The sequence below is a fragment of the Dromaius novaehollandiae genome, chromosome 7, assembly GCF_036370855.1.
Source record: "Dromaius novaehollandiae isolate bDroNov1 chromosome 7, bDroNov1.hap1, whole genome shotgun sequence".
Classification (NCBI taxonomy): Eukaryota; Metazoa; Chordata; class Aves; order Casuariiformes; family Dromaiidae; genus Dromaius; species Dromaius novaehollandiae.
This window is the reverse complement of record NC_088104.1, coordinates 39,431,831-39,447,625: the sequence shown is the minus strand read 5'-3', so window position 1 is coordinate 39,447,625 and position 15,795 is coordinate 39,431,831. Positions and strand designations below refer to the sequence as shown.

The 15,795-nt window shown below is 38.6% G+C and overlaps 1 protein-coding gene across 3 annotated transcripts in view; it reads left to right on the top strand.

Annotated features, from left to right (window-relative positions):
* The window catches only part of NBEAL1 (neurobeachin like 1), a 94,463-nt gene extending 78,900 nt beyond the window's left edge, over positions 1 to 15,563 (top strand). For 2 of the 3 annotated variants that reach the window (XM_064515267.1, XM_026115098.2), the window contains 7 exons: positions 17 to 189; positions 658 to 752; positions 2,771 to 2,887; positions 3,590 to 3,751; positions 4,842 to 4,990; positions 5,718 to 5,853; positions 8,447 to 15,563. In XM_064515267.1, coding sequence (XP_064371337.1) covers positions 17 to 189; positions 658 to 752; positions 2,771 to 2,887; positions 3,590 to 3,751; positions 4,842 to 4,990; positions 5,718 to 5,853; positions 8,447 to 8,548 — 934 coding nt within the window. In that variant the 3' untranslated portion in view covers positions 8,549 to 15,563. Of the gene's footprint in view, positions 1 to 16; positions 190 to 657; positions 753 to 2,730; positions 2,888 to 3,589; positions 3,752 to 4,841; positions 4,991 to 5,717; positions 5,854 to 8,446 lie in introns of those variants that run through there. The other variant, XR_010390049.1, reaches the window with a different exon arrangement.
* The last annotated feature ends 232 nt before the right edge of the window (positions 15,564 to 15,795 follow it).

Sequence of the window (15,795 nt, the reverse complement as noted above, 5' to 3'; positions counted from 1 at the left end):
CATCATTTGCCCGCAGAACCCAGCGCAACATAGGTGGTCCTTTTGCACCAGGACTGGAGATCACCTCTAAGTTGTTTGCAGTATCCCATGATGCAAAATTGCTGTTTAGTGGAGGACACTGGGATAATAGCATCAGAATAACATCTCTTACAAAAGGCAAGCTGGTTGGGCAGCACATCAGACACATGGGTTAGTAACTCTTTATATTCTGAAATGAAAGGTTGCACGTGTATCTTGCTATCATACCTTGATGTTTGGTTGGTCTTTTTGTAAAGAATTATAGCCAGTGCATCTGAGCAGGCCCCGCAGTCATAAAGGAACGGCAACATAAGAACAAAGGAATATTTGAACCAGGACTATATATAAATACTTGAGCATGGCTTTTAGTCACTTTACTGGCTGTTTAATGTACTTTCAAAATAAGGTTTGACTTCTGTTTTCTAGGAAATGAAGGTGACTAAGTCAGGTTGTTATGTGCAGGTATATAATGACTTCATTGCTTAATAAATAGAGTCTCATCAGCACTTGTTGCAGCAGAACTCTTCATGCTGACTGCAAATCCAGATATTGTTGACGTACTGCTTGCGCAGTCATTCTGCTGGAAGTGAGTCTTACGTATCTGACTTCATCGCATCTTGTTATCCTTCCTTTATCTAGACATTGTGACCTGCTTGGCAATAGATTACTGTGGAATCCATCTAATTTCAGGCTCCAGAGATACTACCTGCATGATATGGCAAATAGTTCAGCAGGTAGGTTATTTAGGTATACTATGAGAAGCAGTTTCTGAATATTTTTGGTTGTTGATTGTTTTGTTATGATGGTTTATTGGTTTCTTTTCTTTCTTTTGGATTTTCAAGGTAGAACAGTCCACTAACACAGTTTAGATTAGTAATTTTATTAGGCCAGTTGTCGTCTGTGTTTGAAATATTCACTCTACTCGTTAGTTACTATGAATCTGGAGTACAATAACAATGATAATGCTTTGAGGTTACCTTTCTTTATTTTAAAGAAATTCTTAATGATTTTACAGGTTATTTTCATGGTAGGCAAATATTATCCCCGTTGTACAGGTGGGAGACTGGAAGAAAAGAGACTGCTTAAGGCTGCAGGAATTAGAGAACTGTTTACAGTTGAAGATTTTTACATTTGCGAGCCGCCACCCCCTCTAGTGGCTGCATTTTGGCATTGCTTTTGCTCTGTGGGAAGTGCTGACAAGCCCGGAGTTAGCAAAGACATTGATCTTTTGCCTGGATTTACAGCGGCGTTTTAGAAAGCTCTGATATTGGTCTTGTTCTTTCACACGATGAAAGTGGTTGTGTGATGCACGTGTGTGCTTGGACTCACAAGATGTGAGGCCTTTTTATTGTTGCATGCTTTAAATGTTCATTTCTGATTGCTGCATCATGGATGTGCAAATAGCATTAGTTGGGGAGTGGTTCCTGTCACGTCTTATGGGCAGTACATTTGATCAGGTCACCTTGCTCTTATCACTGAACTAAAATCAGGACATGAAACCACTACAGTACTGCAAAACTGTGTGTGTTTTATGGAAGCATGCTGTGAAAAAGAGATCACCTGTCAGTGAGCTGTCTTTAGGGTGAGAGTATATGTAGTCCTTTCAAGAAGCGGTGTGTGTTTTGCCAATGGTGTGTGGTCAGAAAGGCAAGGCCCTAGAGCTCACAGTGGTATTTTTGGTCTCAGATGAGGATAAACATTGGGAATTTTTTAGTTTTTTTGTCCTTTCAGAGTGAGTTAAATGATGAGTCCTTCTCTGGAGATTTATTTATGCTTAGATAGGAGTTACTTTTTGTTAGGATTTTTAATCTACATTTTTATTTAGGTAATAGGTATATAAATAATATTTTAGTTGTACATATTGTAAATTCTTCTTTGGAGGGTTTTATCTTGGTCCTTACGTAGTGGCAGCAATGTCCTGCACTTTGCCACTTCTGTTCTGTGTTTTCACCTTCTTTCCTAGCTCTGTATTCTGCCAGGTTCTGCATTCCTGTGTGCTTCAGCCTTTCAGGGCTTGGATGGCACTTAAATTCCTATCACACAAACCAGAATAAAGTGTTTTCTGCAGACCAATTCACCACATCTTCTCTTCAAGCACAGGGTTTGCCTTAGAACTAATTGGAGAATGAAGTTGTATATGCTGACGGTACACTCACTGGAACAAAAGTCCTAGATCATTTTGATACCCTGCAGTTGTGTAGGCAAATGCCTCACACTTTTTTATGAGCATTATTGCAGGCTTTCTATTGTATCTCATACTAGTGGCAGTCACTCGAATTGTTTCTTTATCTTTCCTTAGAAAATGGAACAAAGCTGCTGTAATTTTAAGCAAAATAGCTTTTAGTTTCTTTGAACTTTAGTGTGAAGATAATGCTTAATTCCATGGTAAACTGCGGGAACTGAAAAAGCCCAGATACACAAGGGAGGAAAAGGTGGGTGAACCACTCCTGTTAGGAGTGCTTACTGTGAGACTTGCATACCTGCTCATGCATAGGAGTAGAAACACCTCAGCTGAACAGCTTTCTTTCACATCCACGTAGTAATTGTATGTTCATTCGTTCTTGTGATTTCAGTAAATAGGGCTGCTGACATAAAAGGCAGTAAATTAAAATTGGAATGAGTGAGTTGTGACTTTGGTTTTGGCCTGTGTCAAGTATACATCTCACACCAGTGATACTGAAGATACCAGAAATTATTTTTTTTGTCCTTCAGCTGCAAGAGAATGTGTCATTGCACTTTTTGTTACTCTCAGGGAGGAGTGCCCGTAGGTCTGGCACCTAAGCCCTTACAGATCCTTTATGGGCATACTGATGAAGTTTCAAGTGTTGGCATCAGTACCGAGCTGGACATGGCAGTGTCAGGATCCAGGGTAAGCATCTTTGTGCTTTGCTCTTTTTTGCTTCTTCTCTACTCAGATCCTAGAGCGTGTGTGGAATTGATTGTGTGATACCAAAAATATGACTATTTTCTAATTTCTTCTTCAGCCTTGTACATCAAGAGGGCGACATGTACCGTCTCCCTTGGTGTGTGCTTAAATCAGTCTGTCTCAAACTATGCTCTACACAGCATAGACCTCAGCTACCATGTTGTGCTATTTTTGGATAGATGAGATTTAAAGTGTGCAGACTTATTTGAAGAACTTAAACTTCTCATAGAAATAATTCTGTGACAGAACTTCCTGGCTTGCTTAACCTGGAAGACTCCTCACAGCTTACTCATACTCTACCTTGCTGCACTGTGCTGGCCTTATACTGACTCTGCTGCACCTAATGCTGACATTCTTATCTCCTGTGACGTGTGAAATGGTTGCTTGCTGCCTGCCCTTCCTCTTGCCCTATCTGTGCTTATTTTTTTTCATATGCCTATATTACGAGGCCTTGAAGGGAAGGATTCTTTGTGTAGAGTTCCTAATACTCAAGAATCCCGATACCCAGTTGAGGATTTAAGTGCTTTCACAATACTCTCTCTGTATCACAATTTTTTTTTTTTAATATTCTTTCCATATGTTGCTGTAATTTACTTCAGAGGTTGTTGCTGAGTAAGAGCACTTACCTAAATTTGGTCTCTGCAGGATGGGACTGTTATTATCCGCACTGTTCGGAAAGGTCAGTACATGAGGACTTTGCGGCCACCTTGTGAGAGTTCTCTCCTGCTGATTGTTCCCAACCTGGCTGTGTCTTCGGAAGGTCATATAGTTGTCCACACCAGCATAGAAGGAAAGACCACTCTTAAGGTACTTAAGTTTATGGAATGCCTTTGCTTGTTTTGCTGAAGACTTTAATCACAAGCGTGCTTAATTTTATCCTAGTATCCTAAAGATATGAGGCTTTTTTTGTCCATGTTATGTTTGATGTTATGTTTTTTTCTTAATCTTCTAGCTGATTTTAGTGAAATTTGATGGAGAAATAAAAATTGGAGACATGTTGTGTTCCGATAGGTTTCATGAAAATCTCCTAGCCGTCTGCAAGGAAGATGCTCAAGTATTCACTAGTGACTCTTCCTGGGAGAGCTGCTTTGGGATGCAAAACTGGGGGATAACAGCCCCACTACTTACAGAAATGATAGAGAGCAGCAAATTTTAGGTTGCAAGATGCCCCGGGACTACACTAGTGTATCTTAGCCTTTGGTTGGAGAAACAGCTATAAGGTTCACAGTGTAACTTGTTCAGTGTAATGTGAGAGTGGTTGTGTAGTTGCTCTGATAAAGCTAGAGCTGTTGTGATTTCTGTGAGTGTGGGAAATTGCCTCAAAGACAGGTTTATTGGATGCAGGCATTCTAGCTACCTTTGGGAGGCTGGGGAGAGACGAGACTATGGTATTGTCAGGCTGGAAAAATTTAAGATGGTCGTGTTGGCTGGTTCTTTAATCCCTCAAGAATTCATTGCTCTGTCCAGAAAGTGCTTCTGCCTGTAGCTCTGTGAAATAAATGTTTCCTTCTGTTTTTCACTTCCTAGAAGGGTTAAAGATAAAAGGGGACTCTCTCCCTTTTTTCTTCCTTAACAAAAACCCTCAGAAAGAATAGGGACCTGCCCATTAATTCCGTGAATGTTTCTTGAGAATTTGGAATTGATCAGGATGGACAGGTAAGGAGTTTCCATGTTACCCCAAGGTGTAAAGAGGAAAAACTTTAAGAAGGTCCATACAGTGTATACTGCGTATAGGATGTGGGCTCAGTTGTCTTGTACCATTCAACAAGCAAACGGCTGTCAGGAATGCTGCCTGTAGATTACTGCCCAAGTTACCTCATGTTAGTGAGCTGAAGGTACAAGTAATACACTCTTAATCCAGTCCATCCTCCATGACACTTGTTTCTCATCTCTTCAGGATAAGAACGCATTACATCTCTACTCTGTCAATGGAAAGTACCTGGGTTCTGAGACTCTGAAGGAGGAAGTATCCGATATGTGTGTGACTGGCGAGTATATTGTGATGGGCAGCTTGCAGGGATTCCTCTCCATACGGGATCTCTACAGGTAACATACCAGCATCAGTAGTTTATAACTGAGATGCAAATACAAAGGCTCCTTTACAAAGTGCTATGTAACGTGGAGCTCATGGAGACTATAACTTCCATTCTTATTCCAGTGATGTTGTAGGTGGTGGCACCTGCTTTATTCCACGTTCCGGGAAAAACTCATTTTGGAGAACCATGTTGATGGGGGGATGGAAAAGAAGAGGTCAAACCAGGCCCCTTTCCTTCTAGCCATTTATCTTGATTATGGTCTTGAACTGGCAGAATGTGAGAAGAAATGTGTCAGATACATGCAAGCTGTGATTGTCCCCATGTCTAGTTGGTCACTGGGAGCTCAGCATCTGCAGGATGTAGTTGTCATGCAGTTCTGAATTTGGTCTTGAACTCCGCTTATTTCTTCTCTCTGTATAGCTTCATTGCCCTTCAGAATGGGAACGATCTTTGTCCTTAGGCAGTTGCAGGACTAATGTTGCTGCTGCTCAGAGAGAATGTCTTAATTTGCTGATTTACCCATCTATGCCTTTCCTTGTTATTGGAGCTGTACGCTGGGGTGTGATTTGATCTTTCCTTAGGAGTTCCCAATAATTGAAATTGTAAACTAGGTGCTTGAGAAACTGTGTTTTATAATGCATCATGTAGACAGTAATTTCAAATGCAGCATGATTCTTTGCAGTATGTGCAAGTAAATACGTGACATACCTTCTCTATGTGGTTTTTGTTTATTTCAGCCTGAATCTGATCATCTCCCCCTTAGCCATGAGACTGCCAATTCATTGCATTTCTGTCACCAAAGAATACAGCCACATCCTTGTTGGCTTGGAGGATGGCAAGTTGATTATCGTTGGTGTTGGCAAACCAGCAGAGGTAAAACCCACCATCAAGAACTTTCTCTACCGAACAGTGGGAAATTCAATTATTTCCGCTTTCCAGTTGAGCAAGAGGTCTCCTCTATGGCAGGGCAAATTTAAGAACAAGTTTCAGTTTTCAGTGGGGAAGAAATAACTTTTGAGACTGCTCTACTGAGATTTCTCAGTAAGAATCAAAGGTGGATAGGGATTGGAGATGGGAAACTCAGTTGGACTAACCTCCAGACTGTATCACTGACATCTGGATAAGCAAAGTCACTCTAGCTAACCTTTTCTGAACGTGTTAGTGTTGTCAGCCACCTCTTGATGAAATAAGTTTCCAGAAGAAAATTGGAAACAAAAGAGTAAGCTACTTTATTTACTTTTTATGGTTTCTGTCAGATGCCTTTTAATATGCATTGACTGACATTGGGAAAAAAATATATTTCTTTTTGTTAAGAATTTCTTATTGTAAATGCACAAAGAATCATTTTTGTAGGTTCCCAATATGCTCTGTGCTCCACAGGGTGAATATAAACTTGTTGGTACTGCATATGCAGTATCAAATACAGAGCATCCATCTGTCAAATAGCTATGCCCAGTTTTTCTTGCACAAAACAGAGGTTTTGCTTTAAGTACTTCTTGTCATGACTGTCAGAGTGCTTGAGTTAGCTTAAACCTGCCTCTCTTCATAACTCAGTTTCCATTGTGCTGCGGTGTACTTACTTGGAATTATGATTATCGCTTCTACATGACCTTCAGCACATACCAGAAAAGTCTGTGTTACTTTAATTTTATATTCTGATTGTTAAAACAGGACAACTTTATTTGTCAGTATTTTAAAATGTTTTAGGTAGGGGACACACAGTTGAGTATTTGAAACAGGCTTCAGAGCATGGTAGTCTGATCTTGCTTGCAGCTGATGGGGAGGGGATGTTTCCACCGACTTGTCCACTTGGACAGCTTTTTCCTATTGTAGAATTGATGAAGAACTGCTTATAAAGTGGTTAAACACATCTTTGTGATGGCAGTTTTAGTCACTGTCACTTCTAAGTTTCCTATGCCTGAGAAAAGATCTTTTGTAGGCTGAAATGCATGTATCTCATTAGACTGAAGGCTTTTTTGTTTTCTTTTTCAGTTCCTAATCACATCAATTTTTCTAATTCTGAAGCAGGTGTTGTTTCAAAGACTGGGTTCCTTTTATGGATGTAGAGGCTTTCAAACAGCTTTTTTCCAGTATTTTCTGCTTATAATTCAGACGATCTGCAAGATTAATATCCATATAAATAGATTTAAAACAACCATTGGGGGGGGGGGTCCCAGATTTTCCAGTTTTCTATTATGACATGAATCAATATATTTGTAAAGTGGGGGGGACTATTTAGTTAGTTTGGAAGGAATATATGAATTGTTAGGATTTTAAGTTCTTTATGCAGAAGAATACACCATTGTATTTCTGGCTTTTGGTAATACTCGTCCTTAGAATAAAGGGAGATACATTCTACATACTTTATTGTGTGTGAAATGAAATGCTGCTTGGTATTAAGATTGGCCTTTAGTCTTTCCACATTGGCAGTATTGTCAGAAATGAAGTATAACAGATGTTTTCATATTTTAAAAAATTACCTAGCTGTTTGGGATGATAAAGAAGTATGTGTGGTTATCACCTGGTCGTGATAATCCCTTTCAGCCCCGTGCCTTTCCTAGAACACTGCTGCTCTGATGATAGAGTTCTTACACTCATTGGTAGTATTTAACTGTTGGAAACTTTTTTTCAAACTTGTGCTGTTAAGGCATGCATCTTGTTTATTAAACTATAAGAGGTTTCATATCCTAATCAGCTGCCAGACTGTAATCACTACTGGCCAATTGTAATCTGTGTATTTAAGGAGTTAATTAAAGCAGGGTTTTGTTTACAAACTGAGGTCAGATTGCAGACTCACCAGATACTGGATTTAATATGGCCTCTGGTTGCTTGTAATCTGTCTTTACTTATGGAATATTTGTATGAATTATTTCTGATTTAAATTTTACACTGAGTACTTCACCCAGGATCTTTGGAAGACTGTATAAATTTGACACCAGGAGCTATCCTTTCTCTCTTTCCCTCATTCTGCCATCACTGCCCTGCAGTATTTCATCACTGTAAGGAAATTGTCAAGGATTCATTTCAATTACCTTTTCCTTTTCAATTCTAGCAATTTTTATTTGAAATGCCCTTTCTGCTAATTTGGTTCTCTCTCTTTTTTTTTTTTTTTTTTGACATTCAGCTCTTATTTTTTCTTTCTAACAAAACAGCAATCTAAACTGAAGACTATTTCTAAGCCATTTAAAGTAGGTTAAGTATTAAGTCTCCATTACTTGACAATATCCCTTTAACTGTTCAAAATCAGAAAAGACAGTGTCTGTTGTTTTGTGTCAGTCCCAAGAATCATCTCAAAGTGTAACTTTTGATTTATTTGTTTTTAAATATTTTTGTTGGTGTAATTTTATGTTTATGCAGTACTTTCTTAGTGTCTGCACTTCACCAGAATCAGTGTCTGAAGTTCCTTTTTAATTTATCCGCCTTATCCCTTCCCCCTCCTTTTGTTTCTCTGGATTACTTTAAACAGATGCGCTCAGGTCAGCTTTCCCGAAAGCTGTGGGGATCAAGCAAACGGCTCAGCCAGATCTCATCAGGAGAGACTGAATATAACACTCAAGATCCCAAGTGACTGCTGCTTCCACCTTCTCTCATGGATTCCAGAAAAATGCTTAATCTTTTTGTCACTTTAAACATATCTGCAACTTTCAGGGGTTTGATTCTTAACAATCTGTTGAAGATGAAGCTATGGTAGAGGTATAGTAATTTCCATACGTACCCGTGCAAGTTAACTTGCTTGCATACTTTTGCTTAACCATGTTGAGTTGGTCACAGCAGAATCCTCTCTAAATAGCTGCTAAAACTGTGTTTCAGGGAAACAAACAAACAAAATACCCCAGACCTCCAAACCCAAACTTGCTAATTGGATTTGAGATGAGGAGCACTTGATTTAAACCCACATAGGGCCAGATGCTCCTTGAGCACGAGGAAGATATTTGGCTTTGCTTTGACAGCATTGCAATTCCCCAGCAGTAAACTAAGAGTCCATCAGTTGTGCTGGTCTGAAATGGGGATAGCTGACACAACCTTTTCAATATGTTTTTTTTAGACCAATCCACTTGTGATTTATTCCTGTAAATGGCTATTGCTGTCTTTTTTTTGTCTAGTTCTAGTTTTAGGCCATTTTGCAAGGAGCATCTGTGTTGCACTACTTGATTATCAGAAATTGTTTGAAGTACGGAAATGAATAACTTCAGAGGAGTTGAAGGTAGTGGAGAAGTTGAGGGAGGTGGGAAATACTTGCTGCTGAGAATTATTTATGTTGTTAAGTAGACTAAGACACACTAAGAAATCCCTTAATGTATTTTAGGATCCTGTAGAAACACAGAGGAAATAATCAAGTATCCACATTGGTCAAAGATTCTGTTTCATTAGTAAGGCAACTCCTGCAAACAAAGATAACAGATTTCCACTGCAAAATCACTTGAACAACATTGCAGCACAATTTAAATAAAGAGCACCTGGTTGTCTCTTGGCTTGGTATTCACCAAACCAGTTATTAGCTATATTTTTGTTTCTGGAAAGCAAGCAGGAAAACAGATAATGGATCCATTTTCAAGATGTGTTTAATGCCTGGAAGAGAAAAACAGCAGATCCTTGCATGCACTCTACACAGCAGAATAGTTATGGACTGGCTGCTGTTCTTGGAGAAGTCATTAGTGAGTGGTTTTGTTCTAGACATACGTGATGATGGTAGAGTGCGTGTTTTCCTGTTGTTCTGGCATTTCTGCAAAGTAAATGTTAATGTTTCAAATGATAAGCCCTCTACTGTTGGGAAAGCCTGGTGCTAAAGGGAAAATACTAATTTTTTGATTGAAGTGTGAGGTTTTGTGTGTGTGCGTGTGTGTGTCCGTGTGTGTATATATATATGTATATATATGTGTGTATGTGTATTGAAAGAAGATGCTCTTCCCCTTGCATCCTTTGGGATAAGGGGAGTATAGATATAAGGCAGAGCTGTAAGTGATTGTTAGCTAATATGTTCCCTTTTGGGCTACCCTTTTCTCCATCTTCTGCCATTGCTCTTCTTGTTTTTTTTTTAATTTTATTTTTATTTATTTATGGAAATGGTTATGTGTTGTATCTTCTATAAATGTTACCAGATCTTCCCTGTGGTTGGGGAGCTGTTGAACTACCTGAGGAATTCCAGTATGCATAATCTCATTTCATTAGCTTTTAACACAGTATTTATTAACTTTATAGGAATGGTAGTACCTCTGCCCCTCACCCCCTTCAGGGTAATCTTTACAAGCTCCGCTAGTTCTCATTACAACTGTTTTCTCCTCAACTTCTTTAACAACAACGAAGTCCTTCTTAATGATCGATTATTGTGTGTTCTGTAAAGAATATTGTGTTGCTTCTTCTTAACTTTAGTAAATGAAATAATAAATCAGACTAGTGAACAAGTGGGTCTATGCATAGTTGCAATATTCTGACTAATCACTGTGACAGACTGGATCATCTGGAAAGTGAGGAGAAGATCAGAAGCATTTCCTTGAGGCACTTGTCAAGACAGCTTGGAATTTCCAAAAATTTAAGTGGTGTGTTTTTCAGATTCTGTGTAAACACACACACATCACATACTTTGAAATAAGCTGTAAAGAAGTGAAGGCCTATGTGAAAAATACTATTTATAATTGATTACCTATCCAATAACAGTACTAAAGATACGCTGGAAGTATTAAGCATGTGTGTGCAAACGTGCGGTAGGTTTGTCCTTTATAATTTCACGAAGAAGGGATTTCTGAGGAGTTCTTTAGAGAGCACTTCAGAAGAATTCCGGCTCTGAATGTGTGATTTTTGTGATGTGGGAAGTCAAAAAAAAAAAAAAAAAAAAAAAACTTGTTTTGGGGCATTGAGTTATGACTTTTGTAAGTGTGCGTATATGTACCATTTTAAGTGCATATATGAAGTTCAGTGTATATATTTGCAGGGGGAAAATTAGGATGTTTCAGGCTAGGAGAATCAAGTGTAAAAATGGAGGAGATAGGTGTTTAGTAATGCTTGGCCAGAACGTGGGTTTTCTGTTGTCATGTGCACAGAGAGGTTCACATCTGGGTTCAAGAACCTCTTGCTGTGCTTTAGGTGTGTTTATACAGAAATGGAATTGATGAATGTGTTTAGTAGTTTAATATTCAAGAATACTGAGTACACCGTGTCAGCTTAAATAAAATATAATGTAGTTTCAATAATTGGAGATGGCAGAGTTTATGATGAAGTGCTTTGATGTTTGAATGCCATCACTGCAGTGCTTCACAAGCGTTAGGTGATACGCACAAATACCTGGGAATGGTTTAAATATGGGCAGTTCTGGGGCTCTCGGACTCGAAGCTAGTTGGTGCCCTGCAGCAGCAGAGGGAGGGGAGGGACAGGTGAGCTCGGAGCCGCTTCACGCTCTGTGCAGGATGGCAGCGTCTGCCGTCGTTTCTTTTATCTGCCCCTTGAGGACGAGAGAGCAGTATGTGCTGTCACACACTCGGCGCTCTTTCCAGAGTGCCTCTGCAAAGACCCCCATAGGTTCGAAGGTGTGCATTTGCTTTTATCTAAAACTAGCTTTAAGTAAGATACAGCAAGTAAGTGCAAGTATTAGCTGATATTTTGCTTAATTCTATTTTAACTTATTTTTTGTAACTCATCTTGAGTTTTTTGCTTTTGTTGTTGTTTTTTGAAGGAGAAAATTATTTTTCTGGACAGCTGTTTAGGTTGACTGAACTGTAGTCTGTTATGTAGTGCACTGGGAATTAGTGAAGTGACTTTCTTTGGTCCTTTTTTTTCTTCCTTTTCCTCAAGGGAATGAAGCTTAGGATCCTAACACATTCTCTTTTTCATGTAGAACAATACATAGTAGTGAAATAATTCTTGTTTGTTGTTGAACTAAGATTTATTTATTAAGTATAAGAAGTAAAGCTGTGAGATGAAACAAATCTGACTAAGAATTCAGAATAAACAAGTCTTAACTGCACAATTGTTTCATAACACTACATTTGTCAAGACCACCATGGTGGCATTGTCTTACATTTAATCTTTTGGACACCCCTAATGATATTTATGAAAGCTGAAAATATGCTTACCTTTGACACTAAGTAACTGTAAATGTATGTATCTAAAAGAAACTGAAAATTGACTTCCTTCACGTACCTGTGTATAAAGTAGATCAAGCAGTTAGCTGTATTGAGTAACTTCTCCCTAGTACAGTTAGAACTTGTATACCAAAGGATGATGCTTAGAAGACATCCCTCCTTTATTTCAAGTATAATGTATGTCAAATTTCTCTTCATCTGTTTAGTTATAATTCTTGGTGGTATTTTTTTAGTGGTCTTATTTTTATTGACAGTGAAGAATCTCATCTAGTCTGTATGGTTTTGTAGTGTATCAGCATTCAGAAAGTTAAATGTTTGCTGTTCAAGTTGGCATCTGAAATATGTGAATTATACTGTATCGATCTGTTTGTTATCTAATACTCACTCGTAGGATATCTAGAAATCATGTGTCTTCCATCATCCACATACCTTACCAACACCAGCACAAAATAATAATAATCTCCATCTTAAAGCTAAACTGTATTTCTCTCATTGGTTAATGCACATTGTGGAAATTACATTTTAGGAAGCTTGTTTGATTAGAAAAGAAATAGATTATAGATTGTTTTGCTATTCTGCAACATTGATACAAACAAGCTTTTTTTTCCCCCTGGCCTACCTTAGGTCGTGAATGTTATCACAAAACAGATGTATCAAAGTCTTTACAGGCTTTAAATAGTCTAAAGAACTGGCTGTTTTATAAAGATCCTCTTTAAAGCTGTCTTTTTGTGTCCTTAAAATGAAGTGCAAAGCATTATGTTTCCATACTGTAAAAAATCTCTATGGTACTGGTAGTGGTCCTACATCAGTTTGCTTTAAGATGCCTGCAGGAATGAGTTTATTTTTATTTACAATGCATGATAGGTGTTTAATCCTGCCTGGGCTGATGGGAGCCCTATACCTGACTCCCCTAGACCTTGCCTTCTTCCTCCCCTGCTTCCCCTCCAGGTCCCTCCTGGTGATTTTTTGTTGTGCGAGATTGGAGAAAATATATATAGCAACCAATCATTTAAACACTTTTACTGTGTATGTGTTGTATTTAGTTGAAAGTGTTTATCCCTCTATAGATGACAGTATGGTAGGGAGCTTTAAAGCTAGGGAGGGGAGCGGAGGAGGTGGGTGTTCCCATCAGCCTCCTTAAGCACCTAAACTGAGACTCTTTGGAGCCTCTTGCTCTATATGGTCACCTGAAGGCACCCCTCTTCCGCTGTGAAAGGCACCTTGCTGGCTAGGTTAGATGCCGATGCTGGGTGCTGTGAGTATTTTTTTTTCCTTTGAACTAAAAAATCCCTTATATAGATACCTATTTTTATGTGAATCCAAGGTCTGGTCTAGTAAATACTGTTAGATGAAAGCACTAAGGATATATTTAACTTTGGGAATTTAAGCATGTAGTTGAGTGCTTTCTAGAATGGGCTCTTCATGCTTTCAAAAGCCCTGGAGCTCTCAGTTGTAAACGTGAGACCTGTTAGTAGTCAGTTGCTTGTGAAAGTTATGCTAAGAACTGACTTAAGCAGGGCAAATATACACTCTCTGGGCTAGTTACCAGCACGTATTAGCAAAACCTCCACAAAGTAAATATTATAGATGAGTAAAGAAATAGTTCTCGGATGACATATGCCACAAAGTGCTACACTTGCGCAGACTAATTTATTTTTAATTCTTCTTGCTGAGCATGAACATTGGTTTTTGGGAATGCACAGTCATAAGTGGTGCTGTAATAAGCCAGCGACAGCCCAATAAGTACAAGGGAGTTATTGAAAAGGGTGTCCAGTAACAGATTATATTAATTTGCATTGCTTTAAAATTGTGCACATCTATTTGGCTGGGACTGCAGAGATCCCGTCAGTGATGCAAGATATACTTCCTCCTTTGGGGGAGAGTAATGGGTTTTTTGCACGTGGATTCCTTGTGTGCCAATGTCAGACTCAACTGGAGTGTTTGGAAGATGCCTTTCCTTCCATCCTGAGGAGCCAAATTTGTCTAATTATCTCTAATACCCTTGTTAGCACAGGCTTAAAAAAAAAACAAACACCAAAAAAACAAGGAAGAGTTTCTAAAAAACTACTGCAGTTGATAAAACTAGGTAAAATACTGTTGTCCCCTTCTTCACCATCATAGTCATCAGATGCCTGAATGCAGAAATGCCTCTTGAGCGGCAACATAGCATGCTCTGCACAGGTTACTTTTGAGTTGAGTACTGTCATTCCTCTTACTACTGTCAGAAGCCAAGTCTACAAACACCCTGTAGGTGAGGAACTGTTTCTAGTGTTTAAACAAAGATATCGTTTGTTCAGTTTTGGTTCACCTCCTTTTGCTGTGCATCTCTGGAAGAAAACTGGTGTTTTGGTTTTCTTTTAATTACCATTTACCCAAATGGCCCAGGTAGAATAGGTGTTTCATTGCTTTTCTTCAGGAAAGAGTTCCTCCAGTTGCATGTGCTTTCTAGTTTTGTCTGCTGGACTTGGGAAACCTGGCAAGTATTTCCCGAGTGTAGATCTGTGATTAGACTCAGTGCAGACGCAATTTCATAACACATCTTCTGTCCTAGAAACACAATTGTCAGTATAGATTATGGTTTAAAGCTGCTAAGGTGTCTTGAGATGAACATCCAGCCATATTTATCCTAGGTGTAACTTAGAGGCCACTTGTTTATTTAACTTCCTATCTAGTCAGTATTTACTCTTGAGGGAGCCATATTTTTTTGTCCCAAAGCAACTATTTAAAATAAACTTATTCATGTACCTGACCATAATGCTTTAGTCATAGGTAGCTGTGAGCTGTTACTTAGAGAAAGCCATGAGAAAAAACTTTTAAGGAAAACTTGCTACATGTGTTCCGATTCAACCCTTAGCTATGCAGGAGCAGCCTCATCTAAGAGTGGAGAAATGCTGCTTTTAAGAGTTATCTCCCTTTAGTCAGGCTTTTGTTGGAAACTGTGCTGCTACTCAGTTTTCTTAATTAAGTTAGGTAAGCAAGACACTTGAACATGCTTCAGCATTCGTTTAAATTACTAAAGCTTAATGGGAGTGAGGGAAATAAAGGCCTTACTTATAGCAACAGTTAACCATATCATCTGGTAGTTTTTACAGATTGTGCAATTATGTGATTACAAATGGATTTCTAAATGCCAAAAAATGCCTTTCTTTAAAGAGTTAAATGTTTGGTCTGAGGAGTGTTGAATATATCTAACTTCAAAGATGAGCCTTCAGGCACTGCAATGAACTTGTTAGTCTTCTGTGCAATATCTTTTTCCCTTCTGGGTGCTTTAAGTGTATACTGTATGTCTTATTGTTTTGATCAGTATGTTTTAAGAGTGTGTATATTGGCTAATGATGGATTTTTCTGTACAGCATGATGGAAGATGTTTTAAAATTTTGCACTTTTCTAGGATTTGCAAGTTTGTAACCTAACACTTTTTAAGATGCACACTTTTGTACATAACTAAATTAGCTCTGTATATACTTAACATGGGTCTGAAGCAAATAAAAATAATTGAATGCATAAGTTCTCAATTTATTAATAGTGCAAAAATGAAAACACTAAACAAACAATTCTTTCATTATGCAGGTAAAGCTAGGCACCAGGAACAACTGACTCAATGTCCTGACTTAACTGTGTTAAGGTAACTTTTTTCGGTGGGAGTCTTCAGACTAAGAAGAGTTGTGATTACTCGAGTGCAGTAATAAAAATTATGCCCTTTTGTGAGGCAGTGGGGGGAAGCCATATCTGAGAAGTG